We start from the raw sequence: 25,552 nt of genomic DNA, 5'->3' as shown, positions 1-25,552 counted from the left end.
GATCCTCTTTTGAGGTCCAATAATAGTATAGCTAGTATGAACATTTTACAGGAATCAACAATTAAGAGAAGTCGACATTTTTAGAGCCACACTTAGCACGCATATATCAAAGAGCTTATTGTTGCTTAATTACACAGAAAAGTCAACAAAATTCTGAGCTATAATGACATTTAAATAGAAATATTGCACCACTATGGTTCATCTGAATTGCAGACTCCGCTACGAACCCACTTTTGTTTACCTTGTTATTCTTGATCCTAAAGAGCGATATTTTTTATTCTCATGAACAAATCAAGCATGTGATAGTTAAACTTTAAATTCAATAAGTTTAACACATCATATTCAATGCAATACAAATGACTCCACTGGGATTTCGCAAGATTGAAATAGTGGTCAGCAGACCCACGAGTGTCATTGCTTAGCGAAACATCAAACATAACCAGCCATTAGATGGGGTTCAATGATAAATGAACAATTAGAACATTAACGCATGAGGTTGATAATAGATTTAAAGAATTCAATGTTATTTACTGAACAATGCTTTTGAATAGCGCATACATAACATTCATTCAAGACATGTAACCAATGACTAATTTGCAACATTGATGACAATAAACAAAACAAATTTTTTGTTCAATCCCATCAGAGGAAACACTGATAACATTTGATTGCCAAATAGATTTTCCATTGATCGATAATCTAAACTTATTTATATATTGTGAATCAACTTCAGTTACTTAGAGAAAACAAATACAGATGATTCCGATATTCAGTCACTTAGAGAAAACTAATACAAATGATTCAAATATTGAGGTTCATGAAAGAAAAACTAAAGAGAAAACAAGTACAAATGATTTATATATTGTGATTCAAATTCAGTCACTTAGAGAAAACAAATACAGATGATTCCAATATTCAGTCACTTAGAGAAAACAAATACAGATGATTCTAATACAGATGTTCATGAGAAAACTAAAGAGCAATACTTTTGATTCTCATGAACAAATCAAGCACGTGATAATCACTACCTATTGATTACACAACATTTTAGAAAGATGATATAGTCGAGTAAACAAAAAGGGGGCCTGAATCAACATTTAGCAAACCAAAGACCCCATAATTTTTTTTCTAGTTACTCAAACAATTTAAAAAGCATCCAAATTAGGTGATAGGTAACACGATCTTATGCAACGAACATGTACGAGTGTACAGAGATAACTGGGACAATGGATAATCATATGTGGTTCTCTTTTTCTTTTTTTTCTTTTTTTCTTTTTTTCTTTTTTTCTTTTTTTCTTTTTTTTTTCTTTTTTGTTTAACCAAAACGAAACCCTATAGCAGGAATCAAAAACCTCTCCCCTTTTTACAGAAATGTGAAACCCATAACCCCCTTTACAATAACAGTCCAAAACCCCCAAATCGTAGATTTGGGGTTTTGGGTTTTGGGTTTAGGGTTGACAGAAACCCCCAATTTGGGGATTTTCCTTTTGGTTGCCCACGTACACAGCCGAGCACATTCAATAACCCAAAAAAAGTCACAACATCCTACCTCAACCGGAAATCAGAGGCTGTTGTCGATAGACAATGGTCGGCCGATGTTGTCAGCGTCGCCGCATACCGAGCTCGGGCCGAGAGGGAGAGAAATAGGGAGACAGAGCGTGAGGAAGAGAGGAAAGAGCGAGAAGACAGAAACGGGGAGGAGAGGAGAGTGAGAGGAAGAGAGAGGAGAGGGGATTTGTAGGATGGTGGCCCCCGAAACGGAAGGGCCATTATCCCCACCTCGGTAGTTGCGCTACCCCTTCCCCCAGCCCCCTTCGCTTGCTGCGTTAGGGTTCAGAAATGAACCCTAACGCAGTTTTATCGGGTATGTCAATTTTTTTTCGTTTTTTCATTTTCACGCATGAACGGGTGCGGGTTTGGTTCGACCGAACCCGTGACCCACCTTTTGTTGGGTCCATGCTTGGGCCTATCCGGATCCATCCGTGGATCCGAATCTTCTAAAAATTTATTTATTTTTTCATTTGGGTCGCCCTCATGGTGACCCGTTTAAACCTTGGGTCCAAACTAAAACCAACCGGATCTACGGATCTGAATTTGTTGAGTTGGACCACATCCTAGTGAATGATATGGGTTCATGACCCAATACATTTATGGATCCAACCAAAAAAATCTGGATCCACCCTAGGATCCGAAACACTATAAAATTTTTGGTACATTTTTTTTTTTAATAAAGTACTATGGATCCTAATAAACCATTATGGACTCTATATAAGATTTCTCTCATTAAAGATCCAATTTAAACTCGCGGATCCACCAAGTATTTTTTTGGAACAAATCTAGACATGACATTGAGGATCCGATATCAAAGATCCAAACAAAATTTCAACCTCTATTATTAGATGTTCGTTGAGATCCAAACATAATATCTGAGATCCAAATATGATTTACTAATTAAAACAATAAAATTATCATTATACTAGCTTAAGGATATAAATTTCAAGTTTATTTATCTGATAAAATTTATGGGTATTACAGGCAATGATGATGTCTAAAAGAGATAAAGTACACTACTATAGGTCTGATTACACTAATTGAAAATCTATAGTGATCTTCAAAAATATTACTTTTAAGAAATTTGCGGCTTTAATGTTTCATAAAACCAAATATGTGGCAAACTTAATGAGCCTCTGGTATAGTTATTCTCTAAACTTAAACAAAAAAAAAATATGGATAGATGTTGAAGAGGATAATGATATAGAATCGATGTTATTTAATGGTGATGGTTACTTAAAAATATACAAAGTTAATGAAGGAGCAATTAAACAAAGAGTAGTTGATCGATAGAATGATGTGACTCTCATAGAGAATGTGCATGTATCTCAAGCACCATCTATCACACTGAGTCCGTTGCCGATTATCCAACTATCCCAAACAATGGACGATATTGATGTTGTACATGATCAAAGGGTCACTGCAAAAGATATTGAACCACGTGAGCAAAGAATTGCCTAAGATCTTTATCGTAATAATTTGAATGATGTGTAACCTTCCCGGGTATACAACAATGCTAGTTATAAGTTATAATTTTGACATAATTTATGGTTAAAATGTAAGTGCGATGATGACTGTGATATTTTGATGATTAATCTTAAATGTGGAAAATGCAGGAATGATGTATGCATGAAAGCAAATGAAGCGATAGATACATAAATTTATGCAATTTCAAAAAGTATATGAAAAAAAGTAGGATATTTGTGAGAAGTGCTTCACAAATATATTTATTTGAAATAATGATATATATGCAAAAAAACAAGATATTTGTGATTTTTGTGGTTTTAGTTTTATCAAAAATTTGTAAATAAATTTATGTGAGTTCGTGAAGTCTGCATAAAAAGAACATGCGACTATGAATTTAAATGAGAGTTGAACAAAGTCAATGGGCGGTACAATTTTATCACAATAAGGCTTAAATTCATAATCGCGAAGGTTAAAAAGGTCTTAGCGATGTCAAATATTTGTAATTTTGGACATTGGGAGTATAAAAATTATAAGGTTTTTAGAGAATTAAGTCAAATTATTCGTTAAGTACAGCCATTTTTCATGTACTTTTTGTGCCCCATGCTCAATGATTTTCTGGGAATAGGGCTGGGCATAAGGCCGGCTCGGTCCAAGCCTGTTTAGAGCTCAACCCATTTGGTTTTAAGTGCAGCCTCACCCAAAGATGACTCAGTTCTTAACAGGCTCAGATTTGAAGAGTAGCTCATTACCCGACCCATTTGCCCAAATGAGCCAATACTCATCAGGGAGGTACAGCCCAGCCCAAACACATTTGTAGGTTATTTGCAAATGTTCATAAATTAATTCTTATAATACCCAAAGCAATCAATTAAATGAAAGATTAATGCATCTAACTAATTATCTTTCTATTTCTCATTTAATTAATGCGACTAATTAGGTAAATAGTAATAGTTACCAAGTTACTATGCAACTAGCTACCAAAAAATTAATTAAGTAGCTCTACCCCATTGGGTCAGCCTAGTAATCTATGAGCCGACCCAGGCCCTACCCATGTATATAATGAACCCAGTTTCAAACCGGTAACTAACAGGTCAGAGCCTAAACCTTCACCCAAACCCAGCCCATAGTGGCCCGAATTGGCTTGGCTGCCCGGCCCATTGCCCACCCCTAACGAGCAGTAGTGCTGGAGGGCATAATGGACCTAAGAGGTTTTTCTTTTTTATATTTATCCAGGGAAAAGTCACATCAAGTGATGAGGCCCAGAAGAGATTGACACTGCCGTATGACATGTGCCCAAGTAGTTAAAACCCCCTAGGCCACCCCCCTTGCCCACCAAGGAGCCTGCTGCTTGGGGTTTAAGACAAAGGATGCGGAAAATCCTACTCATGCCACATCAATCAACTTGAATACCTTAAAGCCATCTCATCTAGCCAGATGTGTGGGGCCCTTATACGCTGAACCTCGAGTTTTATCGGTGAAGCCTGCACTAGGGTTGGCTGGGTTCACACCATCCTGGTCACGACCAATGAGAGCAGGGTCCTTCCCTTGCCCTAGCCACAAAAGAGATGATGAGAAATCAACCGATGTCTTTGTGATAGTTTCGCTTGAAAAAGATTTCATCTTTTTTTTGTGGGCCAAAAATATTCAAATATACACAAACTGTTTGAATTATGACATTCAGCCTACAAGCCTAATGTCACATGGAAAGTTACAAAACAAACAAGGTGGGCATGTAGGAGAAGGGAACAAATCAATTTACTAATGGATATGATAGCAGATATACAAGGAGCTTCCTCAGGAGACCATAAATTTTCTTACCTTCCTAGAGAAGGCTCCGGGCAGTTCTCTGTCAGAAAAGGTTAGAGGAAGATCTTATTGATCCATGGCATCAGTGTCGTAAAACTGACTGACAGTCTTTGACTCCTTTCCCCGTTGTAGTAGGCCACTCGACAGCTCCTCCGTGGTGGGTTCAGGTATATCACTATACAGGTGTTTTAACACAAAAAGAGCCGTGTCAAAATCATGCCAGTACGACCTGCATCGTATGTTAAAAACAACAACAATTATTATGGCATTGTGGTTATCTATAATAATACCAAGTTGTAAAATAGTTCAAGTGGTCATAGAACTTCTACTGATCCACCAATTCTTGTTTTGAAGTCTTACATCCATAACAAAATTACTCTTCAATGGAAAGTTTAAGAGCTTGGCTAACCGGCTCGGTAACAGGTAACCATGCTCTGCTTAATTGTATCAAATTTTACAAACGACTCGCATAACATTGTGAACCAGTCAATTGTATCAAACTCTACACTCCCAGAAAGCTTCCACATTGGTTGATATCACAAATTTCAAATTTGTTCATATAAATATATGAATAATTATATTTATTTATCTATGATCTATTTATATTTCAAGACAATCGCATTTCCCCAGGGTAACCGATTCCAAGGTTCCAAACAAGTCCTTAGGTTCCTAGTGAACTCCGGGTAGAAAAAAACGAGGGAATGTAACCATTATAAACCACATGAGGGTGACCCAATGATGAGCTTATTTGCCATGGAAAGCTTCAATTGGTTGACTTTGCTATATAGGAACAGGAACCTGGAAGCTTTTGAGTATCCCATAAATCATCAAACGGAACATTACCAAATTGTTCCTGTTTGAAAGCAGTTTCTTGGAATATTTTAGTTTCACTTTCCCAGTGCAAACAACTCTCATTGTACATGCCACAGAATCTGCCATTTCATTATACATGTATGACTTAAAGAAGTTGAGGACCAAAATTATAGATAAGGGCAAAAAATTAACTTCCCAAGCTATTTTGCAATATTTGCAGCATGAAATGGTGCATATTCCAGTAAAAAAACAAGCTCCAAAAAGTCCGACTTGCACCTAGTCATATTCAAAGTCACCTCATATATAACCTTGCTTCCCAATAAACCATGGCATGTACATGCATATACACATGCATGCTTGCATACATCATTCATACTATATATGTCTACATGTATATGCATGTGTGGAAGTGTGTGAATAAAGTGAATAAAAGTTTAGAAAAGCTCAATATTGTGACTGTAAAACAAGCAACATAAACGAGAACATGAAAATGTATTAATGGATTCCATGAGGTCAGAATCTAATCGAATATCAATCATTAAACCCATTTAGCCATGCCTAGAGAGCCCTTATCAGACCCATAGTAACTAGTGAGTCTGATCTGGTAGAATTTCTCAAACATACAGAACCAATTAGGTCAGATTGGTTTTGCATCAAGCAACCCATGTCCAACAAAATCTGGATCCAGTAAGGCCATAACAGCCAACTTTGGGTTTAAATATACCTAGATCTGAACCAAATCGGACCCATTTACCTCCCTTAACAGAACAGATGGATTTACTACTCACGTGTGTGATCCAATAGCTGATATATAGGGGTGCTGAAATGTTGCATCCTGCAGGTAGAAATGATCATCAAGTAGATTAGTCAAAGATAAAATGTTCCTGCTTTAACAATTGTCAGCATCAGGTAAACATGCGGTTGAAAAAAGAAAAAGACCATAATGCTAGATTCATCAAATCCTAGAAATTTGGAAATTATCAACAAAGTATTTCCTCTATAAATTGCTTTATGTGCTAAACAATGCACCTCATATAGAAGAGTCATTGTCAATCATGTATCACATTTCACTTCCATAATAAGAGGGAAAAACAAGAGATAAAAGCGTGAAAGATGCATTGAACGTAGTCACAAGGAATTGTCATGATACTTTGAAACCTAATGAAGATAAACATAACAATCTGAGCCATGGATCTCAGGCCTCATAAGCCAAAGGTTGTTTTGAACATTTTCCCATTATAAAACCATCAGATAATGAGGAAACAGAATTGTATGTGTGCATATATGTATGTATGCATGTATGTATGTATGTATGTTTTAGGATAATTAACTTCAGAAAATCAAGAAACCTGCATCAACAGGATCATGCTTTGATATGCATCTGTTTGAATGGTTCTGCATTGCAAATAAATCCGTTGTACCTCAGTTATTGTGTTTTTGAGGACTGTGTTATCATTTTGTTTGCAAGTAGATCAAAGCAGGCATTCTTGTTTTTGTCTAATAAGGGTAATCATGAAATCCAAATCTCTAGCATACAAACCTTTCAGAATTTTGCACCAGGTATTGGCTTTACAAAATTCTAAAATTCAGGCTTTTAGGTTTTCTACATCAAGGCAAGCCCTTGACATTGTTGCATCTTATTCAGTAAAAACCAACCAGCAATTTAAAGATGCAAGCAGATATGAAGAGAATTCAATTATGAGTTCAACATTTTGACAAACAGATTATTGCACATTCACATGAACAATATAGTTGAGCGTTTTATGCATTTGTCTGTGAGCATTTGTGCATTTGTGTTTAAAAGAAGAATGGGTATGTGAGGATTTGTGCAAGTGTCTGTGCATGCATGCATGCACACATGCAATCTTACATGCTCATACGTGAATGTGTCTCTTCTAAATTTCTGGTCTGACCTATCTTCTTTTGCCACATTCTAGATTTTATCCCATGTAGGGGTATGTTACCACATGCTGCATTTGGATCCTAAAATTTTTAATTTGACTTGTATATCCACTTACATAATGTTAATTGAAGAACAACCAATTTAATACACACATTTTATTAAAGAGATAGTCTAATGTCATAGTTATAGGAAAATAAAGGGATGGACTAATGCCATAACTATGTACAAAAACATTAATACAAGAACAAGTATTCACCTGGAGCATGTAATCTATTTGGCCTTCTTCACTTCCAGTCAGTCTCTACATCATGATAGAACCATACGTTCTTTCTTTTGCATCTCCAAGAGCGTTTGTGGCATCTATAGTACATTCATGAGCAATATTACATGGTTATATGAGAGAAATTATATAAGCTTCCTTGAAGAAAAAGAAGTGACAAAATCCACATACCTTCTATTTTGTTTTTGTATTGAAAGTTGAAACATATTTACCATATGGATCTGATCAAAGGGTACCAAAACTTTATTAGCGTAAAAAGAAAATTAACAAATGGAAGAAAAAAACATGAGAGAGAGAGATTATTCACTATTTTTTTAAGTTGAAAGAAAATCACTGACAAAGTAAGAGAATGGAGTGACGACAGCAATCCAAGCATGAGAGAAAATCTGAGTCAAAAAAAGACAATATCCTAACATAATACACCATCCATCTCTTATGGCAGCCCTTATCAACTTGGGGCAAATATATGACCCCATACCAACCTGGCAAGTAATCTCATTGAATAATCATTTCTGGCATTTTAGTTGACATGTCAACCAGTTGCTAAGGGCACTATAAATGAGTAAACAACTTAGCTTCATTTGTCTCGTATAAAGTTATTCGACCTTTATAATGTCAATCTACTTTGATGTGTTCTTTCACGATAAACCAAATCAGCTGCAATAAACAGAGATATGCAGTAATTTTTAAACCGATAACAATAGACTTTAACCATGTACTTTCACAATTCTAGAGCCTTAGGCTAGATTCGCGTCTATGCTTGACCAAACAATTATAAATTGCTTCTGGTTTTCCCAAGCACTAGGTTCTCTCTAATAAGAGCACAATTCATTAACACATATATGCATCTATTTTTCAAGTTGGTCCAATCATTTCATTTCTACTTCATCATCACCACTTGTGGATTAAAGAATCCCTTTGCAAGCTACTTTGCAAGGAGAACTGTCGAAAGGAACTCCAACCCCAAACCCACCTGCAGCCCATGTAAGAACCACAAATTTCACACTAAACTTAAAGAATAATGTGGATTTGGGCCTGGGATCCGTTATTGGATCCAAAAAGAAAAATGTGCATATTTGAGTATTTTAGTAATACTATATAAATAAATAAGTAATAATAAAAAAAATTAAAAAAAAAAAAAAAAAACCATTGTTGGACTCAAGTGGATCCACTGCTATTCACGCGACCCGGATCCAAACTGCAATCGGATCCGGCATCGCAGGTCGTGGGTCGGACCCGGATCCGACCCACACCCTGTTAAGTTAAAAGAGGGGCTAATAGGGGGGGGGCAACCCGATATGGGTTGCCCGATAAAAAAAAAATTGTGAGAGGAAAACCCTCTCCCCTGTGATAGCGGGTGTTAGGGTTCAGCCGAACCCTAACACATAAGGAGATGGGAGGTGGGGGAGCACACCGCAGCCGCCGGGAGGAGGAGGAGCTCCTTCCTTTTCGGGAGACCACCCACCTACAAAGGAGGGACCCCGAACCCTCTTTCCTCTTCTCTCGCTATCCCCTTTCTCTCTTTTCTCTCTCTTCTCTCTCTCTCTATTCCATTCTCTCTCTCACTCTTTTCTACCTTTCTAAACCTCGAAGCTCCCTCCAATCCCAAGCCGCAGCTCGAGGCCTTGCAGTGAGGAGCCAACCTCGCCGGTGGTGGTGCTGTCCAGGCCGACCGACCCCTCTCGTGGATGCCGCAACAACCTCGCCGGATAATGGTAGGTTACTGTTTTTTTTCTGTAGGTAACTCGCGTGTTGGGGATGTGAATGAGTGGGAAGGGGGAATCGAAAATCCCCAAATCACGAGGGGTGTTGTGACAGTTGGGGATTTCGGTAAATCCCACGCCAGAAAACCCCCAAACCCTAACCCTAAAGTCTCAAATCCACATCGATTTGGGTGGGTTCAACTCTTGGTTGTATACTGTAATACATCTTATGAGTTTTAGTTATACGAGTTGCCATTATGATGCACAAGTTGTTAAAATATGAAATGGTTCCTAAATAATAGAAACTCTTTTATAATAGAAATTTACTTATAACAGGTTAGCCGATCTCTTGAGTCTGGTTCATTTAAGATTACATAACAATGGTTATCAAATTCCTGTGATGCATAACTGAATCTGTGTAAATGAGTAAGGTCTAACCTGTTATCAGATTTTCTTTCCGGTCATTTTCTCTATTAATATGCTGTTATCAAATGCTATTAAGACTGAATACCTATGTTTTAACTACCTGTACCCATACTTTATTCATTTTTATCAGAATTGAATTCCTCTGATTTCAAGTGTACAGTGATGACATTTATGTATCATTAAAGTAGGTATACTTTAGGAATTTCCTGGTAATCATACATATAGTCAGGGTTTGAACTCTTAGGGTGTTCGATAGAAAATGGATTTGGGTTTTCCTGAATAAATTGTATTAGGAACTGTGATAGAATCACTGTGGGATGATTCATGTTCCATTCTTGTATATGCATGATTCATGATTATATTGATTGGAATGGTGACATGTTTAAACAGTAAATTGTGAGTTTGCATGATTGACATATTAAAATAGTAAATCAGGAATGTGTGTTGTGTTAAAATAACCAATCTCTAAGTGTATGACAGTATAGAGATGTTATGCTATTTTGATGGTTGTAATACTAGAGCAATACGTTAATTTGGGGTTTTCTATTAAGTCTGTAGTTTTCTATTAGTTTGTTAGTTGTGATCAGATCTGAGTACTTGAAACCATGTATAAGAGTGTATAATTGTATGCATGAGGTTGGGTGAAATTCTATATGTCACAGTCTCATAGTTAAAGTATGCTGGATGTGATTTGTTTAACTGGAATTCATTGTTTCCTCAGAATAAATTGGATTAAATCATGTGCTTCTTAGTGACGTTCGAGATACTTTATTTGGTATGTCTTGTTCGGTCGATGTTGCAATATGCTGTTAATATTGTCATTTGATGTGCTATAACCAATAAAAGATAGTTTCACTTAGTAGGGTATTACATTGGAAAACTTTGCCTAATGGACAAAATGGGTTGAATACCCGATATGGGTATTGGAACTATTAGCTTGTAGGCTATGACAATGAAACTGATGAAAAAAAAAACTTATTATAAATGATTGAATGTCTAACTGGTTTAAAGACACTGGGCATTGTGCTTGGTTGGTTTAAAGGCACTGGAGCACTGTGGGTGGGTTATGCAATTAAAATGACAAATGACTGAGACTGTTCTATACACCTGGGTAGAATGACTAAGGTTGAGAATCTTATTACTATGATAGTAGAATGAAGTTGGGAAAATGCCCCATACTTCGGAAAATTAACTAAATGAAAAGATTAACCCACTCAGTTTCGGGCTTACCTTGGAGAGGGTAAGTGGTACAAAACTCTGGGGACATGTGTTGGTTTCGAGCGTAAAGCGACTCGTTGGTCCCAGTCCTCAGAGTCGGGGGACCCGGACTACCAATTGTGTCCTAGGCGGTAGTTTCATGTTCTTCTGCAGAAGTTAGGGATGCATCCTGTTTTGGTTTTGGCCTTTGGGAGTTTCTCTCGGTCACTGGCCGCTCCCTTGGGATTTCAGTCACAGTTAGAATGTTCGGGTAAATAATACAACCCTGAATAATATACCCCCGGACATTCTCTTCTGTGATGGTTGCCTTGGCCCGTGTGTACCCGCGAGATAAGAAAAGATAAACATTAATTAGAACAGTTAGGTATCACTGTGTTGGAGTCATTAAAGAGACAACTGTTTACTTTTTCATCATGCTGTATATTCGGTGCTTATGATAAAACAACATCCTAAACTGTGCATATATTAGTTAATTGAATTCATATTATGGATGTTATATAGATGTTATTCATGTTAGTGTAAGTTCTGCTTTAATTGCTTAATACCTTGTTTAATTGTTGTAGTTGAGTAAAATGCTTTTTGTGCTTAAGTATAAACTGTTACATAATCTACCTTTCTATTCAGATATATGTCTATTATTGCTATTGCATCGAATTCCCTATGTGTTTATGTTTAGACTGAAATTCCAACACAACACCCACATCACACCTGACACATGATCTACTTGCAAGAATAATTACAGTTTTCCTACTTAGACGTGGTAGTCTAATTCCTATAATTTCTATTATTTTCAGGAGAAGAGTAGTTCTATGAGCGATGCGGGATGAGGCGCTGACCGAGACTTGATCCATTTGTTCCCTGGCGGTTCTGCTTACTTTCAGATTGAGATTTTTGTTTTGAGACTAAATGTGAAAACTCTGATGTTGGATTTTATTATTGTTGAAGTGGAAATAAATGGTGTGGTTTGCTTTTACCTTCCTGTATCGTTCTGAAATGCTTAACCCGAGAATTATTAGTTGTTTCCGCTTGAAAAAAAAATTCCTAAAAATTTGGGTTAAATTTCGGGGCGTTACAGTTATGGTATCAGAGCCTGGGAACAATAAATCAAGGATCACGGTCATGCCACATCCTGAGATCGCTCTGTGAGTATATTTTTATCATTCTTACTTTATTAGGCCTGATAATTGCATTGTTTTCTATATAAATTTAGATATATACATGTGATGATTTTAGGGACACTACAATTCAAAGATAGTAAAACTGTGTGTATTGAAATGATTATTAGATGTATCGTCGATCCCAAGCTAGTTCGAGCACGGCGAACGAATGGCAGGACCAAAGGGGTTTCGTGATGGAAACTCTCGGTAATCTGGCTCAAACCATGGACACTCAAATGCGCCATCAGGCGGAGTTAGCCGCAGCCATAAGTGAAAGGCATAATACGAACACAATCACCTATGAGAAGTTCTTGAAGTTGAACCCGCCTACCTTCTCAGGCAAGGCTGATCCTGAATTAGCTGAGAGTTGGATTGCCGAGACAGAACGAGCTTTTCGGGTTCTGTCTGTTCCTGATGATAAGCAAACGGACTTCGGCACCTACCGCTTGATGGAAGATGCACAGAAATGGTGGGACACAACCCGAACCATCCACTTTGCTGGAGTGGATACTATTCCGTGGGAAGATTTCAAACGAACATTTCTTGAGACATATTTCCCCCAGTACGCTCGTGATCAGAAGCATCAGGAGTTCTTGGAGCTTACTCAAGGAAATATGAATTTGGTGGAATACACTACCAAATTTCGGACCTTGGAGCGTTATTGCCCAAATTTGTTTGCGAATGATAAAGCCAGAGCAACTAGGTATGTCCGCGGACTCAAGGACGGATTGCGACCACGAGTGATGATAAATCTACCGTTCACCCTCGCACAAGCCATTGAAGTGGCTACTATGCTGAATGAAGAATGAGAGCGATCAAGGAAGAGTCAAAAGGACACACTGGGAAAACGGGGAGCCGGTCCGCCGCAGCACCACGGTGGCAAGAAGTACCAGCCACCTTACAAGAAGCAAAAGTACAATGGTGGAAATCGTTCTCCGCAACAACAAGGACAAAATCGGGTGTGCCAGAAGTGCAACCGGTCCCACTATGGACAACCTTGCCCTAGAGACACAGGAGCATGTCTTTACTGTGGAAAGATGGGTCACTATGCCCGTCAGTGCCACAAGAAGATGGCGGATATGCAGAAACGTAATGCCGGGGGAGGACAGCAACACCAACCATCTCAGCCGCAGCAAACACCGCAGCAAAATGCACAGAAGAGGGTGCCGGGACGAGTATATGCCACCACTGCGGAAGAATTGGAGAAAGAAAATCTGGTACAAGGTACTGTATTTGTCAATGGTTGTGCTGCACTTGTTCTATTTGACTGTGGTGCCACACATTCGTTCATATCCGTAGAATTTGCAAAATTACTTGGTGCACATACTGAATCTCTGAAACATGAATTATATGTGTACAATCCGATAGGATATAATTCGATATGTGTAAACTACATCCCTGATGTCATAATTGTACTTGAAGGGCAGAACTTACCTGCTGACCTAATCTTGCTCGATATGACTGAATATGATGTCATTTTGGGGATGGATTGGTTATATGAACATTATGCCAACGTTCTCTGTCGACAAGGGAAAGTGGTTTCGTCCCGACCGGGATTGCCAAAGGTTGAGTTTCGACTCTCTAGACCTACAGTGAAGGGCCGAATTGTATCGATATTAAAGGTTCAGAAGTATGTGCGACAGGGGTGCCGAGCATTCCTAGTAAATGTATTCTCCTGCGAGTCGAAAGTCACACCATTAGAAGAACTTGAAGTGGTTCGTGAATTCCCGGAAGTGTTTCCGGATGAGTTGCCTGGACTACCTCCACCGCGTGAGGTGGATTTTCATATCGAGTTGGTGCCTAGGACGACACCGATCTCGAAAGCGCCTTATCGTATGGCCCCAGTAGAGTTGGAGGAGCTGAAGAAACAACTTCAGGAGTTGATGGAGCAAGGTTTCATTAGACCGAGCGTATCACCATGGGGAGCACCAGTTCTTTTTGTGAAAAAGAAAGATGGTTCTATGAGGCTGTGTATAGACTATCGGATGTTGAATCAAGCAACAGTCAAAAATAAGTATCCCCTACCTCGTATTGAAGACTTGTTCGACCAATTGCAAAAGGCTAAAGTGTTTTCAAAAATCGATCTTAGATCTGGTTATCACCAACTTCGGATCAAGGACGATGATATTCCTAAGACAGCCTTTAGAACAAGGTACGGTCACTACGAGTTCGTAGTTATGCCATTCGGACTGACAAATGCTCCCGCAGCATTCATGGACTTGATGAATCGAGTATTCAGAGCATACTTGGATACGTTTGTAATTGTCTTTATTGATGATATACTCATATACTCAGAAAGCATAGAGCAACATCGTGAACATTTGAGGATCGTATTGGGGACTCTCAAGGAACACCAGTTGTTCGCCAAATTCTCCAAGTGCGAATTCTGGCTCGAGAAGGTCATGTTCTTGGGTCATGTCATATCGCGAGACGGAGTCGCTGTAGACCCGGCTAAGGTTGAAGCTGTATTAAATTGGGGTCAACCGAAGAATATCAGTGATATCAGGAGTTTTCTGGGATTAGCAGGCTATTATAGAAGATTCATTCAGGACTTTTCACGGATTGCTATGCCCATGACCAAGCTCCTGAGGAAAGGAATCAAGTTCGAATGGACGGATAAGTGTGAGGAGAGTTTCCAAATCTTAAAGAAGAAGCTTACCACCGCACCAGTGTTGGCTTTACCTTCAGGTCATGGTGGTTTTGTGGTCTACTCTGACGCATCAGGTACTGGGTTGGGATGTGTTTTAATGCAAAATGGTAAGGTAATAGCTTATGCCTCTCGCCAATTAAAGACTCATGAACGAAACTACCCAACTCATGATCTCGAATTGGCAGCCGTGGTGTTCGCATTGAAAATATGGCGACATTACCTGTATGGGGAACAATTCGAGGTATTTACTGATCACAAAAGTCTCAAGTACCTGTTTTCCCAGAAAGAGTTGAACATGCGACAACGACGATGGTTGGAGTTTATAAAGGATTACGATTTTACCATTTCCTATCACCCAGGAAAGGCAAATGTGGTAGCTGACTCTCTCAGTCGCAAAGCTGGTTGCAGTTTGTCCAGTCTATTGACAAAAGGGTGGAATTTGGTGGAGGAATTCATGGATTGGAAACCGTTTTCAGATGTCGTGGGGAGTATCAAGTTATCTAATTTATCTGCCCATCCGGAGATCCTTACAAAGATTATTGAAGATCAGAAAGAGGATCCCCAATATGAGAAATTGAAGTCACTAGCCCAACAAGAGAAGTCACATTTCTCACTCAAGGAAGATGGCAGTATTTGGATGAAAAAGCGACTTTGGGTCCCTAGTGATCCCAAGTTGAAGGAAGAACTATTGGGGGAAGCACATAGGTCCAAATACACCATACACCCAGGAGGCACGAAAATGTTTAAAGATTTACAACGTGGGTATTGGTGGAATGGAATGAAGCGTGAGGTCGCAAGTTATGTCTCGAAGTGTTTGACTTGTCAGCAAGTCAAGGTAGAACATCAGAAACCTGGTGGAATGATGCAGCAAATGGAGATTCCACAGTGGAAATGGGAAGAAATCACCATGGACTTCGTGGTGGGTTTGCCCAAAACACGGAAACAACATGACGCTATATGGGTAATAGTGGATCGACTAACCAAATCGGCTCACTTTCTACCCATACGAATAAATCAATCCCTCGAGAGCTTAGCAGACTTATACATCAGAGAGGTTGTTCGACTGCATGGAGTACCAGTTTCTATTATCTCAGATCGAGATCCTCGATTTACTTCGCGATTTTGGGGTCAGTTGCAACAAGCCTTAGGTACAAAACTGAAGCTGAGTACTGCTTTTCATCCCCAGACTGACGGACAATCAGAGAGGACTATCCAGACACTAGAAGATATGCTGCGAGCATGTATGCTGGATTGGAAGGGGGAGTGGGACAAGCATGTTATTTTAGCCGAATATGCTTACAATAACAGTTACCATGCGAGTATCGGCATGGCTCCTTTCGAAGCTCTGTATGGAAGACCATGTAGATCACCTGTGTATTGGGATAAAATTGGTGAACGGTCGGTAGAATCACCAATCGTGTTACAACATTATACCCAACAGATCAAAATGATAAGAGATAGACTGCTCACAGCCCAGAGTCGACAAAAGAGTTATGCAGATCAAAGGCGCAGGGAGCTCACTTTTGATGTGGGGGATCAAGTCTTTGTAAAGGTATCACCCACCAAAAGTGTGTTTCGTTTTGGTAAGAAAGGAAAATTGAGTCCCAGATATGTCGGACCTTTTAAGATTTTGGAACGGATTGGAGAAACGGCCTATCGTATAGCCCTACCTCCTCGGTATGCTCAGATACATAACGTATTCCATGTATCTATGTTAAGAAAATATCTTCAAGATCCGTCACATGTCATCCAGTATGAGGACGTAGATATAAGGGAAGACCTAACAATGGAAGAAAAACCAGTGGAGATATTGGAACGTAGTGAGCGAATCTTGAGATCAAAGACCATTCCGCTCGTCAAGGTGAGATGGCAACACCATGGCATCGATGAAAGCACGTGGGAACCAGAAGCTAATATGAGAGAAAAATACCCCGAGCTGTTCGAGTAAACATCGACAGGTAAATTTCGAGGACGAAATTTTTTTTTAGGAGGAAAGGATGTAAGAACCACAAATTTCACACTAAACTTAAAGAATAATGTGGATTTGGGCCTGGGATCCGTTATTGGATCCAAAAAGAAAAATGTGCATATTTGAGTATTTTAGTAATACTATATAAATAAATAAGTAATAATAATAATTTTTAAAAAAAAAAAAAAAAAAACCATTGTTGGACTCAAGTGGATCCACTGCTATTCACGCGACCCGGATCCAAACTGCAATCGGATCCGGCATCGCAGGTCGTGGGTCGGACCCGGATCCGACTCACACCCTGTTAAGTTAAAAGAGGGGCTAATAGGGGGGGGGGGGGGGGGGCAACCCGATAGCGGGTGTTAGGGTTCAGCCGAACCCTAACACATAAGGAGATGGGAGGTGGGGGAGCACACCGCAGCCGCCGGGAGGAGGAGGAGCTCCTTCCTTTTCGGGAGACCACCCACCTACAAAGGAGGGACCCCGAACCCTCTTTCCTCTTCTCTCGCTATCCCCTTTCTCTCTTTTCTCTCTCTTTTCTCTCTCTTTTCTCTCTCTTCTCACTCTCTGTTCCATTCTCTCTCTCACTCTTTTCTACCTTTCTAAACCTCGAAGCTCCCTCCAATCCCAAGCCGCAGCTCGAGGCCTTGCAGTGAGGAGCCAACCTCGCCGGTGGTGGTGCTGTCCAGGCCGACCGACCCCTCTCGTGGATGCCGCAACAACCTCGCCGGATAATGGTAGGTTACTGTTTTTTTTCTGTAGGTAACTCGCGTGTTGGGGATGTGAATGAGTGGGAAGGGAGAATCGAAAATCCCCAAATCACGAGGGGTGTTGTGACAGTTGGGGATTTCGGTAAATCCCACGCCAGAAAACCCCCAAACCCTAACCCTAAAGTCTCAAATCCACATCGATTTGGGTGGGTTCAACTCTTGGTTGTATACTGTAATACATCTTATGAGTTTTAGTTATACGAGTTGCCATTATGATGCACAAGTTGTTAAAATATGAAATGGTTCCTAAATAATAGAAACTCTTTTATAATAGAAATTTACTTATAACAGGTTAGCCGATCTCTTGAGTCTGGTTCATTTAAGATTACATAACAATGGTTATCAAATTCCTGTGATGCATAACTGAATCTGTGTAAATGAGTAAGGTCTAACCTGTTATCAGATTTTCTTTCCGGTCATTTTCTCTATTAATATGCTGTTATCAAATGCTATTAAGACTGAATACCTATGTTTTAACTACCTGTACCCATACTTTATTCATTTTTATCAGAATTGAATTCCTCTGATTTCAAGTGTACAGTGATGACATTTATGTATCATTAAAGTAGGTATACTTTAGGAATTTCCTGGTAATCATACATATAGTCAGGGTTTGAACTCTTAGGGTGTTCGATAGAAAATGGATTTGGGTTTTCCTGAATAAATTGTATTAGGAACTGTGATAGAATCACTGTGGGATGATTCATGTTCCATTCTTGTATATGCATGATTCATGATTATATTGATTGGAATGGTGACATGTTTAAACAGTAAATTGTGAGTTTACATGATTGACATATTAAAATAGTAAATCAGGAATGTGTGTTGTGTTAAAATAACCAATCTCTAAGTGTATGACAGTATAGAGATGTTATGCTATTTTGATGGTTGTAATATTAGAGCAATACGTTAATTTGGGGTTTTCTATTAAGTCTGTAGTTTTCTATTAGTTTGTTAGTTGTGATCAGATCTGAGTACTTGAAACCATGTATAAGAGTGTATAATTGTATGCATGAGGTTGGGTGAAATTCTATATGTCACAGTCTCATAGTTAAAGTATGTTGGATGTGATTTGTTTAAGTGGAATTCATTGTTTCCTCAGAATAAATTGGATTAAATCATGTGCTTCTTAGTGACGTTCGAGATACTTTATTTGGTATGTCTTGTTCGGTCGATGTTGCAATATGCTGTTAATATTGTCATTTGATGTGCTATAACCAATAAAAGATAGTTTCACTTAGTAGGGTATTACATTGGAAAACTTTGCCTAATGGACAAAATGGGTTGAATACCCGATATGGGTATTGGAACTATTAGCTTGTAGGCTATGACAATGAAACTGATGAAAAAAAAAAACTTATTATAAATGATTGAATGTCTAACTGGTTTAAAGACACTGGGCATTGTGCTTGGTTGGTTTAAAGGCACCGGAGCACTGTGGGTGGGTTATGCAATTAAAATGACAAATGACTGAGACTGTTCTATACACCTGGGTAGAATGACTAAGGTTGAGAATCCTACTACTATGATAGTAGAATGAAGTTGGGAAAATGCCCCATACTTCGGAAAATTAACTAAATGAAAAGATTAACCCACTCAGTTTCGGGCTTACCTTGGAGAGGGTAAGTGGTACAAAACTCTGGGGACATGTGTTGGTTTCGAGCGTAAAGCGACTCGTTGGTCCCAGTCCTCAGAGTCGGGGGACCCGGACTACCAATTGTGTCCTAGGCGGTAGTTTCATGTTCTTCTGCAGAAGTTAGGGATGCATCCTGTTTTGGTTTTGGCCTTTGGGAGTTTCTCTCGGTCACTGGCCGCTCCCTTGGGATTTCAGTCACAGTTAGAATGTTCGGGTAAATAATACAACCCTGAATAATATACCCCCGGACATTCTCTTCTGTGATGGTTGCCTTGGCCCGTGTGTACCCGCGGGATAAGAAAAGATAAACATTAATTAGAACAGTTAGGTATCACTGTGTTGGAGTCATTAAAGAGACAACTGTTTACTTTTTCATCATGCTGTATATTCGGTGCTTATGATAAAACAACATCCTAAACTGTGCATATATTAGTTAATTGAATTCATATTATGGATGTTATATAGATGTTATTCATGTTAGTGTAAGTTCTGCTTTAATTGCTTAATACCTTGTTTAATTGTTGTAGTTGAGTAAAATGCTTTTTGTGCTTAAGTATAAACTGTTACATAATCTACCTTTCTATTCAGATATATGTCTATTATTGCTATTGCATCGAATTCCCTATGTGTTTATGTTTAGACTGAAATTCCAACACAACACCCACATCACACCTGACACATGATCTACTTGCAAGAATAATTACAGTTTTCCTACTTAGACGTGGTAGTCTAATTCCTATAATTTCTATTATTTTCAGGAGAAGAGTAGTTCTATGAGCGATGCGGGATGAGGCGCTGACCGAGACTTGATCCATTTGTTCCCTGGCGGTTCTGCTTACTTTCAGATTGAGATTTTTGTTTTGAGACTAAATGTGAAAACTCTGATGTTGGATTTTATTATTGTTGAAGTGGAAATAAATGGTGTGGTTTGCTTTTACCTTCCTGTATCGTTCTGAAATGCTTAACCCGAGAATTATTAGTTGTTTCCGCTTGAAAAAAAAATTCCTAAAAATTTGGGTTAAATTTCGGGGCGTTACAGCCCACCTCTTCCGCCACCCCAGGAAACAATTACATAGTTGTGGGAGGGGTCTCATTGGAAAGGGAACCACTTCCTCTGACAACAGTGGACCCATGTTTCACGTGCCCATTGGAAGCCTCACAAAAAGGGACTCTTTTGTGTAAGGCAAACATACCTTTAAACTGTAGGACTTGTAGACAAGAGGGAAATGCACAAATTGATTAGCCACAATTATGGCATAAGAGATACTTGCCTGATGGTGGTTAAACTATGAGCTTCCAAAGAAGTATGAATACCTTTCAAAAGCCTATTCATTCCAGATCCTACATAATTGTTTATAACCATCAAGGGTCAACTGCCTTAGATTCAAAGATTTGATTTACAGAAGCAAATCAAGAACGTATATTCTTAAAAAAGTGGACCCCTTTCTCAAGCCTTTCAACCTTAATTCCAAGAGAACAGCACACAACTCCCAAGTCTTTGAAGTTAAAAATCTTAGTTAGCTTTCAAATGTAATTCTTCAATATCATCTCTCACCACTATATAATTTTCATGTACAGTCACTATCAGTTGTATTCTCCTCTTCCTTAACAAAGAAAGTACGATCTGCCATATTCCATTTGTATCCAAATTTTATAGTGGAAATACTTTGATTTCATTCCATGCTTTTGGAGTTAATTGAAACTATTAGATGGCTTTAACAGATCAGGTTACTTTGCTTTCCTCACCCTTAAGAAAAAAAACCCAGGATGAGTGTTTCAACATATTTATTCATTCAAGTCTCCCTGCAGAAAAGCTTTTTTCATGTCATGTTAGTGGTGAGTACATTTGCAGCAAGAGACAACAACACCCAAACCAAATTTAACTCAGTATAAGGAGCAAAAATCTCTTCATGGTTAACCCCATAGATCCATGGATAATCCTTGGCAACCCAATCATGTCTTATATCTCCCACAGATGCACCTAGTCTGTATTGACTATACAAATCCCCAAACTACACCCAACAATTTATCATCATGAAGAGAAGTCAATTCCTAACTAACAGTCCCCTCCAAGTGTGATTCATTTCCTTCACCATAGGCTCTCCTATTAGGAATGAGCTAGAGCCGCTAGAATGCTTAGGAATTTGAAATTCTTATTCAAGTGCAACAAGACATGACCTGGTGCGAAAGAAAATGAATTTGTGGAAAGAAACATACATATTGGTAACTCGCACACTTTTTTAAAGCTAATCTGCAAACTCATTTCTGATTTAATCGTTGGAGTGCATGTAAAACCTAGATAAGACAGGCACAATAAGAATCTAATGCTTGCTCATTGAACATCAAAACATTACTAAGATTGTATCCTAGTAAAACACAAATGCCATGAAAACTGAAAGCTTTAGCAACAACATAAATTTACACCAACCCAAACAATAATTCTAATTTAGTACATTAGAAAGTCGGGAAACATGAACTAAATGACAAAAAGAGTAACGAGCTAAGCATTGAATCCTCTTAACTTGGCAGCAAAGGAAGGTACTTTTCCTAAGGACAGTACACTTGAACTAATTACTGTTCTAAGATTTAGAAATTGGAGAACGTTAACTTTTGGTACCATTATTGTTTAACCAAAACACTTGTGCGATGAAGGGAGATAACAAGAGAGATAGAAGTTGCAATCCCACACGTCCCAAAGATAAGGCAACATGTGCTCTTTTATTCCTTTTATATTGATATAAATGATATATTACAATATTTCCCTCAAAAGTAAAATACAACACAATTAAACAATAGGGGCAAAAGAGACAAACAAATAAAGAATAATAACAGGACATGCAACTCGGAACTACACCAAGATCCAGACCCGATCCAAGGTCATGTCTCAACAGCCTCCCTTAAGTTGTACATGGTCATTATCATGGACAACTTGCCCTTTTAGAACCAAAACCTTTGTTTAGTGAGCTCTTTTGTAAACAAATCCACAATATGATTTTCTGTTCCAACATATCTTGTTGCAATTTCCTGATCTTCCATTTTCTGCCTGATGAAATGTTGATCTATTTCAATATGCTTAATTCTTTCATGTTGAATAGGATTCAGTGAAAACTTAATTGCACTTTGATTATCACAAATCAAGGTGGATGTTGGAATCCTCTCACCTAATTCAGTTAGAAGATGTCTAATCCATGTCACTTTTGACGTGACTGCTGCCAATGGACCTATATACAGCTTCTCTGTTGGACTGTGCTGCTGCTTTTTGTTTTTTGCTGCTCCATGAGACCAAGTTTTTTCCCACAAACACACAATATCCAAATGTTGACCTTCTTTCATTTGGGCCTTCTGCCCAATCAGCATCAGAAAAGTTCATCACCATTAGCATATCCTCATTTTGTGCTCTTTTCTTTTACACCAATCTATCTCCAAGGGTCCCTTTAAGTACCACAAGATTCTCTTGACAACCTCCATATGTCATATTTTAGGCTCATGCATATATTGTGACACCTGCTGCATAAATTATGGCAGGTCTGGTAAAAGTCAAATATTGGAGCATGCCTACTACACTTCTATACTTGGTTGGATCACCATATAAATCTCCATCAATAGCACTCAACCTTCGATGTATTGGACTCAGAGTAGCTGCAGGTTTACATTCTTTCATTCATAGTTTGCTCAACAAGTTTAAGTGTATTTATGTTGGGTCAAAACAAGTTCAGGTTAAAACAAGTTCATCAACCTTCCGATCTACCTCTACTCCAAGGAAATATTTAAGCCTTTCAAGATACTTCATTTGAAATCTTTTATTCAAGAGAGCTTTGATATATTCAATATGTGTTTCACAACTACCAGTATCAAACATATTGAACAGCAAAATCAAGGCAAAAAGAAGAGTGAAGAGAACCACACATTGTAGCAGTTCGTAACTTGATGATGAGTTAATCAGATACAATGAGATTGGTGGGTCCACCATCCAAATTGTATAAACTTGGTATGTAATGCTTAGCTCATGCAATATTTTACCATTTGTGGATGACTGTGTCATATGGCTTTCTGCAGCCTGATAGTATGTCATATACTGAACCTGGATCAATTCCAATCGTTCAGGTACATTGGATTGAACATCTGTCGGATCAGTTGAATTTCAAAGTAAATCCTTTGCCAGGTTTTAACTTGAATCTACGTTTCTGTGTTAGATACAAAAGTTACCTAAGGAAACGTAGGATAAGATATGGTAGACATTAGAGAGGTATTTCCTACCTAAGATGTAGATAGAACGGGTTTATCTCTATAGTGGGGCTTCAGAATGGAGATAATCAGTTTTCCTTAGCCAAAGGATTTACTATCTAAAATGATGTGGATGTTCTGTGGTTAATGAATTATGCATTTTGGTTTAAGCCTTTAGAAGGAATGTCCCTTTGGAAGAAGACTACCGAATTTCTTTTGAATTTTAAGTCTACAAATCGACATGAAATTGCATCAGAATTCCAATTTAGAGCATTCAGAAAAAAGGTCACCATCAGCAACAATTTGCAAAATTGTACAAGTCGAACTCAAAACGAAAGCTGCATAATTGTACAAAGTACAAACCAAACAAATTTTATAGCACAGAAAAACCGTTCAGCAACGAGTTGGACTCAATACCAACCATTCCCCGAGAGGGGAACATTGCAGAAGTACCACCGGTCGTCCTCGCCGTCCGACGGCTCTTCGTCCGTGCGAGATACTTCTGCCGCCCCTCGCTCTGCTCAATGATATCCTCCAACTTGGAGATGTTCGACGGCGTGTTCTTCAGCAAATCCGGCGACGCAGCATCCGCGAACGGCTCAGAAACCAGAAACCCTCCTCCTCCTCCCTCGGAAGGGCCACCGCCGTCCGATATAGAAGCCTTATCGCTCGATTCAGGATCGACCATGGCGAATTCTCCAGCAATTCACCCGTAACGATCAGAAACTTCGCCGCATCTGCGAAACCCTAACCCTAGAGGGAGGAGAGCGGAGGAAGGAGGGAACGGAAGCACCACCGAATGTTTTATGTTTTATAGAAGAGCGAGAGGAGGAAGCGTGGTGGTTGATGATTATAGTTAAAGCTTATTGGGTGAAACAATCAAGTTGATAGGTTTTAAGAAGGGAGGGAGACGTAGTGAATAAAGGATTCACTAAGGTAAATGTGGAAAAGATTTAAACCAACTAAAAATTTATAAACCAATCAGAATTCATGTGATTCAAAGAGTTTCAACTTTTTTTTCTTTTTTGAAAGAAAAATATTCTCATTAAAAAGCAAATCAGCAAAAGGCATAACCAAATTGATGATATATCATTTGGATGCCAAATCAATACATGATAACTGAACAAAAGAGAGTAGCTGTTGCAGAAAAATAAATCTGCAAAAACCAGGAAAAAAGAAAAAGAGTAAAAAGAACACATAAAAATTCGAAATAAACCCATGTGTAAACACACACAGATAGAAGAACAAAGTGTATCCCAACCGAAACACAGGAACTGATGATTCCTTGGTCATCCGTTTCCAAGCCTATTTTCACATCTTCCTCCACTACTTTCTCTCATACACAATCCAAATCCTTTTGAACTCTGTGATGCCCTCTCACCTCGTCGGGTACCGTGCTCCAAAATAAAGCTTGTCTATTGTGAATATGTAAAAGTAAAGTCGGATGTTGGATTTTTTGCAAGTTCAGGTATGCAATGGCTGGAACCACCATGACAATTGGCAAGACCCAGGTCCACATGGCCCTGTACCCTGTAAGGAATTCAAATGGATCAGGTTCATCCAGACTTCCAGTCTTATATATTCAACAAACAAAACAAGAAGGTTACCAACCAATTGGTTTGGATTCAACCCAATATTATATCCAGACCTGCTTATTGACATTCCTGTACAGCCGTTATGCAAGGCTAATTTATCCATTATAACTTTAGCTAGCTTCAAATATATGTCACTTATTAGCCCGAGATAAATAACTACCGCAAGACTAACATTATGTCTAACGATCCAAAATTTTAATTCAAGATTCTTGAACTTTTTTGTTGAAAGTAAGTGAATGATGCACGACCTTATCGATGGCAATGTTCTAACCAAACTCACTCAACATCCGATAGGGTTATCTTTTCACTCAGACACAACATTATACACATCATATGCCAATATGTGCCCATATATGCAAATACAGTAACATAATTTAAACTTTG

General features: G+C 38.6%; 1 protein-coding gene across 3 annotated transcripts; it reads right to left on the bottom strand.

Annotated features, from left to right (window-relative positions):
• Nucleotides 1-2,884: 2,884 nt before the first annotated feature.
• On the bottom strand, nt 2,885-24,338 carry LOC149846919 (uncharacterized). 3 transcript variants are annotated; one of them, XM_089998205.1, is made up of 6 exons: nt 23,991-24,338; nt 7,992-8,041; nt 7,797-7,900; nt 6,426-6,472; nt 4,837-5,053; nt 2,885-2,971 (listed from the first exon to the last, which is right to left on the bottom strand). In XM_089998205.1, exons 1-2 carry the CDS (start codon nt 24,259-24,261, stop codon nt 7,995-7,997), a joined length of 318 nt encoding a protein of 105 aa, XP_089854331.1. In that variant the 5' UTR covers nt 24,262-24,338; the 3' UTR covers nt 2,885-2,971; nt 4,837-5,053; nt 6,426-6,472; nt 7,797-7,900; nt 7,992-7,994. The 3 variants fall into 3 exon arrangements, with proteins under 3 accessions (XP_089854331.1, XP_089854334.1, XP_089854333.1); XM_089998208.1 differs by having other exon boundaries at nt 4,837-4,999; XM_089998207.1 differs by lacking the exon at nt 2,885-2,971 and adding an exon at nt 4,549-4,568.
• Nucleotides 24,339-25,552: the final 1,214 nt, after the last annotated feature.

This window comes from Nuphar pumila, chromosome 2, assembly GCF_984573655.1.
Source record: "Nuphar pumila chromosome 2, dmNupPumi1.hap1.1, whole genome shotgun sequence".
Classification (NCBI taxonomy): Eukaryota; Viridiplantae; Streptophyta; class Magnoliopsida; order Nymphaeales; family Nymphaeaceae; genus Nuphar; species Nuphar pumila.
Note: the sequence above shows the minus strand (reverse complement) of the source record. Positions and strands in the feature narration are given on the sequence as shown.